This window comes from Styela clava, chromosome 10 (assembly GCF_964204865.1).
Source record: "Styela clava chromosome 10, kaStyClav1.hap1.2, whole genome shotgun sequence".
In the NCBI taxonomy this organism is placed as follows: domain Eukaryota; kingdom Metazoa; phylum Chordata; class Ascidiacea; order Stolidobranchia; family Styelidae; genus Styela; species Styela clava.
This window is the reverse complement of record NC_135259.1, coordinates 1943674-1960374: the sequence shown is the minus strand read 5'-3', so window position 1 is coordinate 1960374 and position 16701 is coordinate 1943674. Positions and strand designations below refer to the sequence as shown.

The 16701-nt window shown below is 35.2% G+C and overlaps 2 protein-coding genes across 2 annotated transcripts; one reads left to right on the top strand and one right to left on the bottom strand.

Moving 5' to 3' along the window:
• Positions 1–5798: 5798 nt before the first annotated feature.
• Positions 5799–10333, top strand: LOC120338334 (uncharacterized). Its single transcript, XM_039406312.2, has 5 exons — positions 5799–6815; positions 7153–7293; positions 7800–7890; positions 8587–8786; positions 9203–10333. The coding sequence occupies exons 1-5, from the start codon at positions 6669–6671 to the stop codon at positions 10028–10030; spliced, it is 1407 nt and encodes a 468-aa protein (XP_039262246.2). The 5' UTR covers positions 5799–6668; the 3' UTR covers positions 10031–10333.
• A 133-nt stretch (positions 10334–10466) lies between these two features.
• Positions 10467–16111, bottom strand: LOC120338335 (glioma pathogenesis-related protein 1-like). The gene is made up of 7 exons (XM_039406313.2): positions 14355–16111; positions 13831–14014; positions 13227–13341; positions 12824–13005; positions 12397–12506; positions 11844–11943; positions 10467–10958 (listed from the first exon to the last, which is right to left on the bottom strand). The coding sequence occupies exons 1-7, from the start codon at positions 14419–14421 to the stop codon at positions 10880–10882; spliced, it is 837 nt and encodes a 278-aa protein (XP_039262247.2). The 5' UTR covers positions 14422–16111; the 3' UTR covers positions 10467–10879.
• Between the last annotated feature and the right edge of the window lie 590 nt (positions 16112–16701).

Here is a 16701-nt window from a genome sequence, read left to right as displayed (position 1 = left end):
TGGATATTTATCATCATAATTTTGATCCATGAAAAAAATCTCGACCCACCGCGAGCGGTAGCATAATTGCTGACCGCAAATGCCAACATTTTAGACCGTTTTTAACAACCGTAATACCATCTCACAATTAGCGGATGTGATGAATCGGAAGCATCATGGTTGATGTCGTGCTGTATGCGTGTTGCACGTCACGCAGTACGTACGGAAGCCGGGGTGGCGGAAGTAGCGCTGTGCTCTGCATGGCGCAGACGGAAGCCCTGGGCAAAATTATGCTGTGACATACAGCATATACTGAACCCCGGGGTGGAAGTTTGTGCCGTGCTGTGGCGCGGCAAATACTGAAGCCACCATAAGCATATGACTGCTGCTTACGCAGTGGCATGCTTATGAAGCGTTATACCGACATGACTCGGATATGACGTGTCATTAGATACTGATCCGAGCTTTGGAAAACTCTAATCCGCATAATTAAAAAAAAAAAAAAAAAAAGTAGCAATCTAACAGACAAAAACACGGTGGTTGGTTGCAAAATTGTTCGACAAAGATATTATCGACGTATTGAACATGCGCGCCCCCCTATTCCCCTCCCTTAAATGTAAAAACGTTGTCTACGTCGCTTTTTGGATCTTGCCTTTTGGCCAATGTCACGAAGTAAACGAGGAAATCGATGACTGGGGAAAGGCCCATGCTTTTTTTATGACGGGGCAACGTGGAATTAAAGCCTCAAACCTCGAAGATTTAGTATTATATCGGGAAATTTTACGATAAATATGTTTATACGCTCGTATTTATAAACATTGATAAATAGAATTTATGTGGTCTATTTTAACAATTTTATAATGATGTATATTTGTCGCCACAATGTAGCAAAACAACTACAGGAAAGATACCTAGGCTTAAATACTTTCGGCTTCTTTGCTCGAATATCAAATAAAACATTATTATGTGGTAGATTGTTGAGAATAAAGTTGAAATTTGTACTCTTTGCTGAAAGGATTTATAAAGAAAGTGAAACACAAAACTATGTGGGAATAATGCAAAATGTTGTCCAAATATTTTCAACGCCCAAATACAGCAAAATAACTTCGCGTTGCCGACCAAATAAAGAAACTAAAAATATATATATACAGTATTGTCCAGTTGAGCTTTTTTGCTCGAATTTCATAGCAAACATTACGTCGTAGATTGTTGAGAGTAAAGTTGAATTCCGGACTCTTTGCTGAAGGGATTCATAAAGAAAGTAAAGCACAAACTATTTGGGCGACAGAAAAATGTTATTTTCCACCGACCTGCCAATGAGAATTTGGGGAACGCAACCAGCTGGCTATTCAAAACAGTGCCCATATATACTATCCCAGAATATTGAATTCACTATTACGAAGAAACTATCGCTAATGCGAAACCTGTTATGCCGCCTCGGAAGGTACTGCCTCGAATGCTGCTTATATTCCTGAAGCTCCCATAGTGAGGTAGTGAGATACCCAAGGTTAGACTTACCATAATTTCTTGGGCATAATCCGGGACAAACTCAAAACTATGAATGAAATAACTGGACGAAAAGCCGAAGGCCTGATCTTGGCAAATTTTTATTCCATATTTATAAGCTTTAATATTGCATAATATAGTATTCTACTTAGATTGAATAAAAAATTTTATTACTTTATTTAAAGGAAAATGCACGTACATTTAAGCAACACTAAGTCACAAATCAGACATTTGTTCTAATGCTGCAGTTTCATTGAAGTCAATAGAATAATGACGCAATAAGCGTCACTCATTATTCCCTAACTAAAAGATTTCTCAAGCTATGTGTGATATTTCACTCAACCTAATAAGCTAAAAAAATTAAGATATTAAAATAAGACTCGACTTAAAGCAAAGTTATGCCTTTTGGGACGGAATTATTTCATAATTTTGCGTCAGGTTAGAGTTAATTTTGAAAATTTCACTAAAGTAAAATTCCGGGACATTTTGCTAACCGGGACGGGACACCGGGAAAGGCGTTTAAACCGGGACTGTCCCGGCCAAACCGGGACGTATGGTAGGTCTACCCAAGGTTATATCCAAAACTATGTCTTTGTATACCGTATTTTAGAGCGTTTGTACTACAAAGCGACATGTGTTCCATTTCTGCCAACCAAACCATCGACCTCTTTTCCAATACAAATGGAAAACCTATGTTATGCACGGTAAAGCGAGCACGATTCTTTCTACAAACTGAATTCATTATTAATTTGATGGATAAAATCAACCCTCCATCGTATCTGACAAAGCGGACTCAGACTATATATGACGTAATAAGTCCCGTCTGCAAGTTTGCAATTTTATTAAGGTGAAATTTACCATAACAGTGTACCAAGTTCCAGATAAGTTTCCGGTGAATTATTGGAATACAATACGATAGCGAAAAATTTTTTCTGTTAATCCTCTAATTCTGGCCAAAAGATAACCGGGTTAGAAAAGAGAAAATCATGATTTATTTTTGTAGCCACAATTTAGCAAAACTAGCAACACGGGTTATAGCTATGCCTAGAAACTGTCGGCAAAAAACAGAGTTTTTTTGCTCGAATTTCTTATCCAACATTATGTGGTGATGGTTGAGGGCAATGTTGAAAATGACGAAAAGTTTCAGGCCTTTATCTTGAGGGATTCTTGGAGAAAATAAAGCCCAAACTATTTGGGCTACAGCATTATGTCGCCCCAAAATTCCCGTCGCCCAAATACAGCAAAAATAAACCCGTGTTGTCGACCAAATCGATAAAATAGAAATATATATATATATATATCGAATTAGGCATATAACATCTCTTATTACCTAGGAACTCGTGAGTAAAATTCTGTGGGGCCAGCGGAGAACAGTTGATGGCTTCTGACTGACACCTGTAGGCTATCTGCGATGGTTCTTACAAGAAAGCAATGCTCGAATATATGAACACGTTAACCAGAGCGAAGCAGTCCTTACCTTTGACTCTACCGGTACCCTAAAAAAATTTCCCGAGTTTCGCGTAGCAAGAATTTACAGAATCAACCCGGACGGCCGGTGTTCCCGTGACTAAATTATACAGCGAAATGTTGGACGAATTATCAGATTTCATACGAAATTTAGAAATAAATAAAAGTAATAGCCTTCTGGCAAAAACAATCTTTAACCACTGAAAATTTCAAAACAATTGATCCAGTATTCGAAGAAAAAAGCGATTTTTTAATGATAATGATGATGAATAACAAGAACAACAGCATAATATCAAAACGATCGTTATATCCACTAACGTGTCCAATAATTATATCAGTGGACGATCTTGGCCCATGCCAGACAGAGTTTTCAAACGGATTCGTAAGTCATGGAAAAATTAAATCATGCCATCTCACGCCTAATATTAATAAAGCTCAGCCATGAACCTTTGGTCATGCCGTGTTTCCCCGAAAATAATAACTAGCCTGAATTTTAAAAATGATTTTAATATAAGCCCACCTCCTAAAATTAGACCTAGTCGATTATTCGTATTTTTTTGAACTAGTCAATAGCAAGAAATCTCTCCTACACGTTTTGAATGATTAATAATCTATGTTAAGTGAATAAACACCCTGTCCATAGGCTTTCGTCCCTTCACACAACTTGATGTAAAGTAGGCGAACAAAATTAGTTACCTCCATATTGGTACACATACTTCTGGAGCGCCGCTTTATTTCAATAAACACTTGTTATTTATAAGTAAATGATATTTATTTCCATATTTTGTATACATTATTTGAAAATTTCGTAATTCCTTACTTTCTAATTTTGTTTTTGATAAATGAAAATAAAAGACATTTCCAGAAAATAAGCCTAAGTGTTTTTTATCGAAACAAAATAGAAACAAGATCCCTCCTTATTTTCGTGGAAAATTGCTTTGCGCTGGGAAAAATCGTCTGAATATAACAAGAGAGCTACGCACAAATATATGGACACGTTAGACCAGAGCGAATCAGTCTTTACCGGTACCTTTGACGCTACCGGTACCCTCAAAAAAGTTCTGAATTTCCAGTAGCAAGAATTTTGCAGAATCAAAACGTACAGCCAGTCATGACACTGACTAAAATCCGTGTTCCCATGGATAAAAAATAATACAGCAAAATTTTAGACGAAATATCAAATTTCATAGAATTCACGCAAAATTATGAAATAAATAAAAGTAATAGCCTTCTAGCGAAGAAATTAATCTTTAACCACTGAAAATTTCAAAGCAATTGGTCCAGTATTCGAAGAGAAAAGCGATTTTTTAAAAACGTGTCAAAGAACAAGAACAACAACAACAACAACATAATATTGAAACGATCGTTATGGCCACTAAACGTGTCCAATAAGGGCCTCATCGAACTCATGGGTGTGTTGCTTGGAAACCGAAACACGCGTTCGTTGCAGCGAAAAACGTATTTTTCTTCTCGCATTGGATTCCTAACTTTTAACATTAGCTTCATCTGTTCATGGAAATTGCGATAGGCCTATGGCTTTATTGGTAGGATAGGATGTACATATTTATCCTAGGATGTACATTGTATATATTTATCCTGTGGGAGAGGAAAACTTATGAGACGGCTTAATCATATTGCGAATCACGGCCTCTCGTCGGGTTATCGTACGGTACCAGTCCATGTCGTATACCGGTACCGGTACCACTCATGCCTGCGGTAACTGTGATACCGGCAATCTTTTGGGATGGGATATTTATTCATGAATAAATAATACCTCTTTGGGTATCACATCTAGTACAACTTCAAAATCTACAATATAAATATACCACGGTATAAACATCTATAACACCTGTATAAAAACAATGTATCACAGTATCTCAAAAATTACGGTACTACAATTAAGACTAGACAAATTATGACTAGTGAAAGCACCGGAAAGGACATTAGACCATTACCCAAATAGTATTGCTAACCCATTTAATACACAAATGTCGAAAACTAGACTATCTAATTTTCTCAAACATGATATTTGACAATTCCCAGTATTGTCCAAGTATCCTTGGGTTGGACACCTGGGAATCTCTGTATTTATCCAAATTGTGTTTGAAAATATTCACAGATGCACTTGACCTCACATTTAATGGTAAGCTGTTCCAGTATTTTACGACCCTAGCTAGCTTAAATTGACTGTCTGACTGTTTAAATCAATGAATCTTGAAACAACTGAAAAAGTCAATTTATCGTTTTGTATTCCTCAAATTTCAGAAATTGGTTTACACTGTTAACGAGTAGAAGAGTATTGTCACGCATGTACAATGCGCTTGACCATATCTGCATATACAGTTATATACCTAACTTACCGGAATTACGTTACATGAAATTAAATTACTATTTACAGATTTAATTTGTTTTATCAGGATCAGCTTATTCAATTAAAGATTGTCTCACCTTGATATTAATGTAATACAGTGCTATTTTGATTGATTGAATCTTTGATATTGTTATAGCCTAGTCTACTGTTTATTCATTTTCTATACTGAGCCAGGTTCTGTGGATATGATCTGCACTAGATCACAGAGTAGTTTAATTTTACACATGCAAACATGCCCTTGGAACTCTACAGTAAACCTGAAGTGTCGAATCATAGAACTATAGAAAAAAAAATATACTTTGCCGACTCAATTTCTTTCTTTTTATAATTACATATTATCAGAATCAATTCTGAAGTTTGATCACAGTATAAACAAAATGGCCAGGAGCCTCGATGGCCTTCAAATGGGTCTTACTACTTACTGAATACAGCGCGAAACACCGCAAAGAGCGCAAGAGCGCGAATCAGAAGGAAACCAGCGCAAAACAGGAGACGCAGTCATTACCACCTCCTGCCACGGAAGAACCACAGCGCCTCTCGCCATGGTTTTATGGCGCTATTTCCGGCATATTTACAAGGTTATGTACCGGATTATAGGTCATCATGCGAAATTTTATCTACCTTTTTGGTGCTCCAGAAGTATGTGCAGCAATATGACGCACAACCTGAATCCGCTACACACACACACACACATACTATTTTCAGGTTGTGCGCCATCTTGGTGCACATACTTCTGGAGGTCCCTTTTTACCTAACCCTAACCCTAAAGCCAACCATATTCATATGGAAAATGTTCTAAATTATGGTACCCAAAATGTGTCACCAGCAGGGGCAGACCTGCCATTACAGCATTACTGGCTACATACGTTGGTTTGTGTTTTTAATTTGCTGCCGTGGTACTCCAACTCAAAACAAGGTGCCCCGAACTCATTGCAAAACTTTTTTCTGCTTCACACTGTTTCCCTCTGTTTTGCGCTGTTTCCACACTGTTTTGCGCTGTTTCCCTCTGTTTTGCGCTCTTTGCGGTGTTTCGCGCTGTATTCAGTAAGTAGTAAGACCGCCTTCAAATGTCTTGTATAATACTGACTACGCAATTCAATGCTGAAATTGTCCACTGCACTGTATTTCTATAAAAATTTGCAATATTGTGTTTTTTGAACTTTGTATTGTGATAAATCTCTCTCTCTCTATTTGATATGCAAAGTCATAACAGTTAAACTTTAAATTCAAATTTTGCAATGTACTTTTTTAATAATCCAATGAAACTATTTAATACATTTCATATCTTTATAAACATGTCTTCATACATTGTGACATAGGAATACTTCTGTTAAATTTGACTGAAATGAGTGAATGTTATAATCTTGAATATTCTCCTCCATTATGTGTATGGAAAGTAATTGAAGAAAGTATATCAGCTGAAAAAGTACCAGTTATAAGAACCTTACTTGGAGAATCGAAAGTAGATTACGCAAATGATTTGCGAAATGAAGTATGCATTTAACATTATTCTTGCTATTTAATTAAGAATCCAAATTTGAAATATCTTCCATAAGTTTTTATGTGGTGACTCATAATGCAACAAACAACAATTTATAATTGGAATACTAGTTCCTTTGCTAAAAAAGTTTGATTCGCCCTGTTCTAACTACTGTTGCAAGTATTTTGTAGCACCTTACAAATATCACTTGATCTGAATTACAAGATTTAGTTTTGTTTCTGTTGTTATTTATTTGAAATAGGACTTTTCATCATTAAATATTTTCTCAAATTGATTGGGCCACATGATGTAAATTAGAGCTTTTGATGATATGTTGAAATTTTTTCAGCTGAACATATTGCTGGAAATATGGAATGAAATTAGTGAAGATAAAATTCCCAACTTCCATATATCAACAAAAACAACAGGATTTCCAGAACCGCCAAAACAAAGAGAAATGTTGATCAGAGAAATTCAACTATTGTTGCAGGTATTATTTGTAAAAATAATTGTGGTTTGTGGAATTCTGTGTGATTGCATAAAACCCCAAATCTACAATTAGATGGGACATAAGCTCAATTATAAATAGTAAATTGACAACTGCCAGTTACAAGTAATTTGAATTCTCAACTCCTGCTCCACAAAAAGACTCACTAATCTAGTTTACACAACAAGAAAAAAATAAATACTCAGTCAAAACGTTTCTTGAACTACTACTTCCATGAATCTAGTATTCCAAAGGCTTCATTGAATATTATGGTCTAATTACATTCTATGATGCTCTCTTGTTCAGTTATCAGTGCAGGTTGGGTACCTTATAAGATGGAGGGGGGGAGGGGTTACGACCTGCTCACTGTGCTTCACGCATCATCCATATTTCACTATTGTGATTTACAGAAATGTGTATGGGGTTTACCTATATATTGAATATGTCGTTTGGTCATTATAGGGGATTTTAAAATGTTTAGTTAGCATGGATTTTTATTGTATTTGTAGAATTTGAAAGAGAATGAGGATGATTTCGGACAAACTCTACCTTCTGACAGCAATGAACAAATAATAAAGTTTATGAATTATATATCAGAAGGTAAACTCTATTTTTGTCATGTGAAATGGGACAGAAATGAATAAACAGAGAATGCTTACTCAGTGTATGGAAAGTCTAAAACCCATGATCATAGTTTTGTATTATATAATATTAAAAAACAATCAACGAGTTACGAATAACTCAAACAGCAGTCAAAGTTCATGGGATGACATTACATACTGCGGTAATCCTAAACAAGGGGACAAAAGTTGTTTGATTAAACTTTCAAATGAATAAAAGTAAGACTACACGCTCATGAATAAAATTCAGACATTCACAAATATCAGTGGTTACTGGTTAGTGTTACCCAGTAATTAAGAATATCTAGTTCAAGCTATAGTTGCTGGAAGAAAAATATTTAGCGGAACAATAATTAAAATGTAATCAGTGAAAAGTTTAAAAAGTGTATACAACTGTTTATGTCATAGCAAATACCTATTTTACACAATTAAAATCTCTGCTTGAATTGTCATTACTCGGTTTCCAATTGAAATCGTGATCTTGAATCTAAAATTTAAATTTAATTTAACATAACTATCAAAATGTATCATCTGCAAGGAATTTAGTTCTCATATTTGGAACAATTGATTACTTGGATATCAGTGTGTAATGAACTTTAATTTTCCTAGATATTCGAATGATTTTTTCAAATTTTCTCAAGTAATTTTTTCAAGTTATTTACTTAACTATATTCAGATCAACGGGCCGCACCCTCTCCTAATGTATTATTACGTCCTTCATCTCGAGATTCATCTTCTTCATTATTGGACAATGGGGAAATTGGTCTTGTTGCAAAAAATATTGAGGTTTTAGAAATTGAAACTCCAATTGATGTGTTAAAAAGATCATTACAGTGTGAATGTGATATTTTGACTGAAGATATTGAGTATATTAGGGTGAGTAGTTTTTGAATACTGATACAATTTTTAAACTTTCAGCTTTTACTGATTGAAGTTTTAAAGTTAAAAGTTTGATATAGGATAATAGGATCCCAAATATCTCCGATGTGTTTCAAGTCATTTAAAACTGATATTATTCGAATGTATATGCGGTGTGCAATGAAACTAGTTTTGTTTCACAATCCTCAAGTTTCATAATGCCTTGTCAGATATTCATATTTTCTGAAATTCCAATATAGAGACATTCTGCTTATTATATTTTAGGGTAAGGTGACAGATATGTGATTTCTATGTGATATTACCATTTCGAATCTTGTGAGTTTGTTGATGTAACGTTTTATTCAATTCAACAAACTCTATCATTAAACTTCATTGCACTTTTCCTACATTTTATACGAGATATTTTTTTACAGAAATGTGTGGAGGAAGGCAGATGTGATTTTGAACCTGTTGTTGAACCTTCTCTCAATGAATTGAAACAGGAACGCAAAAAACTGGAAAATCATTTGATGAAAAGTATAGAATTAAATCCATCTGATATAAAAGTAAATACAAAATTAACTAGTCTGGAAGAAAAAAGTAACAAAATAAGAACTACAACACCTGTTGTATCAAGAAAAAACCTGCCACCAGTAAGACCAGCTTCAGCGAGTTCATATCAAATGCATGAAAGAGGAATTGCTATAAATAACACAGTACCTCAATCAACTAATTCCCCTGTTAACAGTAGTAAAAATTTGCTTAAATATCCCCTCACACCATCTTTGGGCACTAGAAGTCACACTTATCCGATAGAAAAAGATGTGAAGCCTTTGCTCCACGTCTCCCAAAGAAGAAATTCCCTGTCAATGATATCAAATCCTGAGAATAGCACAAGGGGATGTTATAGCTCACTAGACTTCGGTTCCAGTTTTGAGGATTCATCCCCAAGAACATACCTTGGATCTTTTTGTGGTACACCGGATAGCGGTGTATGTTCTCGTCCCATCAGTCAACTAGGGTTGTCTGACAGCACAAATCGGTTTTCAAAATTGCAAGATGATGAAATATCCAATAGGGATTTAAATAATACCAATGTACAGACACAAGTTGTCAGCAATGATGTTCTTGATAATTTTAAATTTGAAAATGCTGTTTCAACACCATTTGCGCATGTTCCAAAACCTCCAAGTAGGAGAAAACCTCAATCTGTACAAAGCACCAAATTTCGAAGGATTAAGGCTTCTGGTCCAGTTCTCTGACAGTGTTATTCATAATAGGATTATAATGCGTCCATTTCTATCATATGCAAATACGCTAATAGAGTACTAAACAATGTGTTTTGAATAAGGTGAAATGTTCATCGTTTTGAAGGAGTGGATTTCTCTGTTTGCGCTACACTCTCTGTTCAAATACCAGGCATTGACTTTTTTTTTATATGATCAAGCCTTTCACAATCTCATGTGTTTCCTATTTTCTTCCTTATTGCAATCTCAGTTTTTATAAATTTCTTTATATTGACAACTGTGTTTATTTATATTTTAATAAAAAAATTGCAAATTCTATTTGCTGTATTGCAAGCAGGTATAATTGGAAAAATATTTCTTTGAAAGCTTGAAAAACAAAACAATTGCATCTAATCTGAGCCACTACAATGTGACGCAAAAGGCAAGTTTAGCTGTCTTGGAGTTAGAAGTATATGCATGCGAGTGAACATCGAAATGAATGCAAATTGGTACAATTCAAATAATTGGTAAATTTTGAGCCTCCCTTACGTACGTGAGGTGACAGAGAGAAAATGATTTATAAATATCGGTACTGCATATTATTAAAATTGTATCTAGTCCAGAAGAAGTTAATGCGTTGATTAATAATGGTCACGAACACTTGCTGCCTAACTGAAGATATTCCACTTCTTATTTTGATACCCGTACATAATTGAAGCTGACAGCTATCCTCAAAGCATGTCCACCCGGGCAATTTGAATTTTTGGCCAGATACCGTACCAGAATTCATGACCCCGGATAAATTTATGGCGTCAGCTGGTGGGATCGTGTAAACAAAAAATATAAAGTTAGAGACCGAACATCGCAATAATATACTCTTTGGAGTTACGATTCCTCGTTTAATGCATATTCGTAATCAGCCATCTGCTTTTTCCACCTTTCGAGATGAACTTCTCTGTACACCCTGCAGAAATGTTATATATAAATAGGGTTTTTGACGTATGGCACGCCAGGTACGGTACATCAGGATGTATAGGTGGTGACATGGTCCCACTAGGACGTAACATTATGATGTATATATATATCCTCTTTAGCCACAAGTACCGTGTTTCCCCAAAAATAAGACAGCATCCATTTACGTGATTGAATAACACGTTTTCATTTTAAAATACTGCCAATCATAGATTATTCAGAAATGACCATATCATCATCCTCTGGAATGTCTTGCAAGTCACTAACTTCATAAATCACACGTCCGGCACAAAAAAGTTCGCGCTATCGACTAACTGGATCTTAGTTTGAGAGAAGGGCTTACATTGGAATCATTTTAATTTAAATCATTTAAAATTCAAGCTAGGTCTTATTTGCTGGGAAACACGGTATTTCCAAAAAATTAACCTGTACTCGGATGGAAAAGCATGAAATAAACAAAATCAAAACTCTATTACATATATATATTTATATTGGATTTTGCATTCACAAATCTAGTTTCCAGTAAACGTTATATATATACATTGCTAAAAAAGGGTGAAATCAGGCAGTGGATTTTCGCAATACGTGAAAGTTTAATCCAAATTTACTAATGCCAAAGCCTACTTTTGGCATTAATCACATTGAAATAGACTTTTCTCAAACGATGTCCAACAATACAATTTGTTCACTGGGATCTTCAGCGTGAGCGAGACCGACAACTAAGTTGCCACTGTATCTTTTTAGTTTTTTAATTTGTGACGCTGGGCTTATTTCGGCGTTATCAATAAATTGCTTGCTTGACAACAGTTCCTAGTCGGTGACGATTTTTGTATCAATTACAGACATGAAATCATGTTTAGATACACCAATGACTCACCTCATTTGTTCATTCCATGCATCGATCATTTTTTTATTTTCCGTATAACATGCGTCGGATTCATCCTGATCGTCTTCAGTGGATTTATCATGAGCACTCGCTAAAAAAAACATTGTCATACATTTGAGAGCAAGTAGTTAGGTAGCATGCTATGTTTCATCAATACAACGCTCTAATACTTATACCTTCGCAGTAATGAGTAAAAAAATATCTGATCATTTCAGTATACAGATTGCGCTGAAACTTCAAATTTTCAAATCATTCCTAACCCGAACCCTAACTGGATAATTGCTATTTTTAAAAACGTGACGGGGATGTTTTTCTCATATTTTTGCATAAGTTGCGAGGGCTTCCTACGGAAGATGCCATATCTCTTTAAAACTGCAGAACCTATAATAGCGCCCAAACTCAGAAAATGGTAAACTACCATGATTCTGAATTTATATGTTCTTTGACAAAAGGGATACTATATTAGAGTAATGTGTGTACATGTAAAATAAAATATAAATTCACTGTGGTAAAACTCGATTCATGCAATAAAAATTAGACTCACCTTCAGTACAAAGATTTTCGGAACAAGTGTATCCCTTCCCGCACTCAGAACATGACTCGCCTTCTCTGTATGGAGCTAGAGGAACAGTTACGCCATTCTCAATCTCAATACTAAAAATAAAAACCTAGAGCGTAAGGGTTTTCAATACTTATCATAGGAAAATAAAAGTAGTCAACATCAAAATGTAGATTCCAGCCAATCGCATGCGAAAAATTTGTTCCCAATATATAAATTTATTGATATATATATACAGTACGTGGTTTCTGTGGCCATATGCGCACTGTGATACAGAGCAAAGATAGTAGGAGATAATGGTCCAACTCTATCTCGAGATTCGCCAACTTCTATTCAATGTTTTGATCGATGGTTTTTGATAGGGCGCATGACAAAATTGAGATCAGATCAAGAAGAAGCTTTCTTTACTTACACTGCGTTTCCTGCAACTTTGTATTGACAAATTGTTAAATATCCTCTACCAAGATCCCCGACAGAACTGCAATAAGAGATTGCACATCCTACTTCATATGTGTCAGCCCAGATAAGTTGTTTATAATTGTTGCATTGCTTTCCGAAAGTACACGAGGAAGATAGAAAATCATAGTCTTCTTTCTGATATATATATATATATATATATATATATACCAATTAAAACAAAGAAAAGAATATTTAGACTTGTATCTGGAGGTATTTGATTTTTCTTTTAAGTTTTAAAATTGCAAACACGTAATAGTCATGTTTGTTAAACACTCCGAGTTCTATATTCTCTCAAAAAACTTTACTCCTAAATTTTGCGAATACCTATCAGCATCTAGCTAGTACCAGCCAATCACCTCTTTTTCCCATTCGCTGACAAAACCCTTTACAACGTTTTCGAAATCAGTGGACGTAGATACATGGATGTTCTCTCCCGTGCCCTGTTCATTTGATGGAATGTACTCACAATTTCTGCAAAATCATAAATGTAATACATTCACAGCATATATCAAGTACATTTTAGCACACCTATTTTGTTGCTTAATAGCAACTAACTTTGATGTGCTGATGCAGTAGCTTTCCAGAGAATGTGAAAAGTTTGGCATTTAAAAATCTCGACGCTGAAGTATAAAAATTACTAGTACAAATGAGTAGTAATATGTATATATGGTTCCATTACATTTGAACCCACGTACATTTGAACCCATGACAATTGCACCTGTATGCTATTGCACCTATGGAATTTTTTTTGTTTTTCGGATAGTTGAACTCATACTAACCCCAACCCATGGGTTCTAGCACCCGCATATAGATTGAACCCGTGGATATACACATGGGTTCAAATGTACGTGGGTTCAAATGTACGGTCACCTGTATATATATGTTTACAACTAAACAATTTATCAAGCTACCGTGCTAGAAAACTGTCTTATATAAACTACCTTCGACAAAAATACCTACCTCGAACGACTCAGTGCTTTCGCCGCCAGCTTAGTTGACCAGGACAAGCGAGCCATATTGGTAGCTGAAGGCTTGACTTTTGCTCTGATTTCGTTGTGACTATCCAATATCATTTTAATTTGAGTTTCACTTAATGTCGGTGAAGATAACCAGTTTGATGGAGCTCTTTTGGATCGTGAGAATTCTAAATTTAATCAATATTTCAACATACTTAGGTACATAACAACTAATAAATAAGAGCCCGATACATACAAGAATCGTTTCAATTAGTGAAACAACGATAGTTGAGAGTTTTACTCATTGTATTTCACACTTACTGTTTCCCGAAATCGCAATACATTACAAATGTCCTGGGTAGACCATTCCACACGATAAAAGATCTATATTATTTCCAAAAGTTATAATCATATAATTCTCGTGCTTTGTTACGTTATATGATCAGATATCAGTTACTAACGTTCATATTATCAAACTAAGAATTTACCATTGAGTAATTAGCTCATAGATATATATAATATTCTTACCCTCGGCATAGATGACATGAAGACTCACGACTAGACAAAAACATGCTGCTGTTATTCTATTCTTCATTACGTTTATCTCTAAAACACTGTGTTTTACTACCAATGAGCAAAATACTGCTCATATATAGATATAAAAAGTATATATTTAAAAAAACGTCTTGCTGGAAAATTTGATTTCATATTGAAAGATATTTGAGTTGAAGGACCACCATAGAAACGCAATATTTATGACCTGATGAATGATTTAATGGAATCAATAAATCTAGAAAATAGAGATAGTTAGATCATTTTCATAGAATGTCTTTGCTTCAATTGAAATATTATTTTAAGATTCATTTTAGGTCAGGGTACTTGGACAACTTTATGAAGCATGTCTAATTTACCATGCATCTAAGCGACGGTAAAATTATATCTCTCACTGACAGTATTTACATGAACTTACATAAAGCAAATCCTAATACATTTCCATCCGAATACCAGTTTAGGATATTATTCTGTCGATAAGATGACTAATGCTGTTCCAAATGCCCGGAGCGAGCGTGACGTGGGGCGTGGTTTACGTTACTAAAAACACATAATCGTAAATACCAAACATAGAATCCCAAACTTACGTTCAAACGACTACCTGAAGCATTCTGACCAAAATGAAGTAACTGCAAAACTTCAATGCTTTGTGAGAATAAAAAGTGAGTCCTCTAAATATTTTTGAGGCTGACAGATATGCATTACCCGAAAATATTTGCAAGAAATCGTATTGTTCACAATTCAAACTCATCAGCCCGAGGCGTTGTATGTAATCGACACTTTTGGAACGTCAAAATCTTTATCGTAATTCCTTGAAAACAGGCATCATTGCAATACAGCGTACTATTTATTAGTAATGCGGGACCATTTAGGTTCAAAATCCCAAACTAAGCTTTTTGTCATTATATTGATTGTAGCTATTCATCATTGACCATTCACATTTGTATATTACTCATGAGTTGTGACTTCGTTTCTGCATCATATACATTTTCCTGGCTAATTTGCATATAGTGCTTTTCAACACAAAATTTATCCTAAACGATAAATTCTATGATGCATCGCCTGCAAATCTAAATATTTTACGGATTTCATTTTGGTACAGGGGAATACATTGAATATGTGGCATACAATTTTAACGTTTTTCTTTCTTTTACGCATTCGATGTATGTGTTGCGTTCTCGGAATGGACAACAATTCGTTACTATTACTATGTATAGTTTTAATCTAATATGTGGTTAGGAAAGTTTAACATGAAATTTAAAAAAAATGATTTTATTTTTATTTCACACACGAAAGCGCCAACAGTTTGGTGAAACCGATTGCGGCTTTTGAGACTCCTCTAGACATGTATTTACATATGTATTATATATGTTCATTTTCTGGTGCATGCGTTCTGTATTGGAGCAATATCCTATAGGTTAGTGTTTTTCAATATTTCCCATGATTACCTAAGTTGAAACGTAGATGCTTGGTGTGACAAGCGAGGATAATCTTTCACAGACAGATGAAAAAAATATTACTGTATGTAGGGATTTGTTCAAAAAGGATTTTTTTAAAGCAGTTGTTTCAAATCTAGTTTTTGATAAAATGTTTTGTTTAAAATGGTAGTATTATTTTTTTTTTTTTTGGACCAAATAGGTTAAAACTAAAACAAAAAGAATGGATGTGAAAACTTGCCAATCGCTTCTTATTCACAACAAACCTACGAAACGCCACAGATATCGATGACTTGGCCTTACTCGTCTTCTCAAGCTATAGCGCAATGCGCCCGCAAACGTGGCGGGCGGATGAAGTCGCAACTGATAAGCCATTACGTGAACCACCCTGCGATGGTGAGGAATCCAGCAATCCTCTGTCACCTTGTCAGATCTCTCATGGAATTTGAACCAGGGTCGCATATACCAGTGGTCGGCAACCTTTTTCAAGTGACGGACCGGTAAAGCATGACTAAACTTTTGGCGGACCACTTTTATACAAACGAACTAAGCCTACGCAATACATTATACGCATTAGGGAATTTAGGTTGACAATGTACTAAAAACGACGGCGATGCTATTTAATGAGATATCTTTATTTGTTTGATGGCCATTAATTGTTCCCATATTCGAGATATGGTCGACATGGACACACGTAACGAGTTTCTTATATCCAGCCTATTTCGTTTTTGTAGTTATCAATATTTAAAACCGGGCCTCACATTAATAAAATTTCGGAAAAATTACCAATGCCTGTATCATTTTGTTGGGGAGATCTTATTCGGACTGATGAGACACATACTGATACGGAAAAAACAATTGACCCAGCATTATTGCGACATACTGAC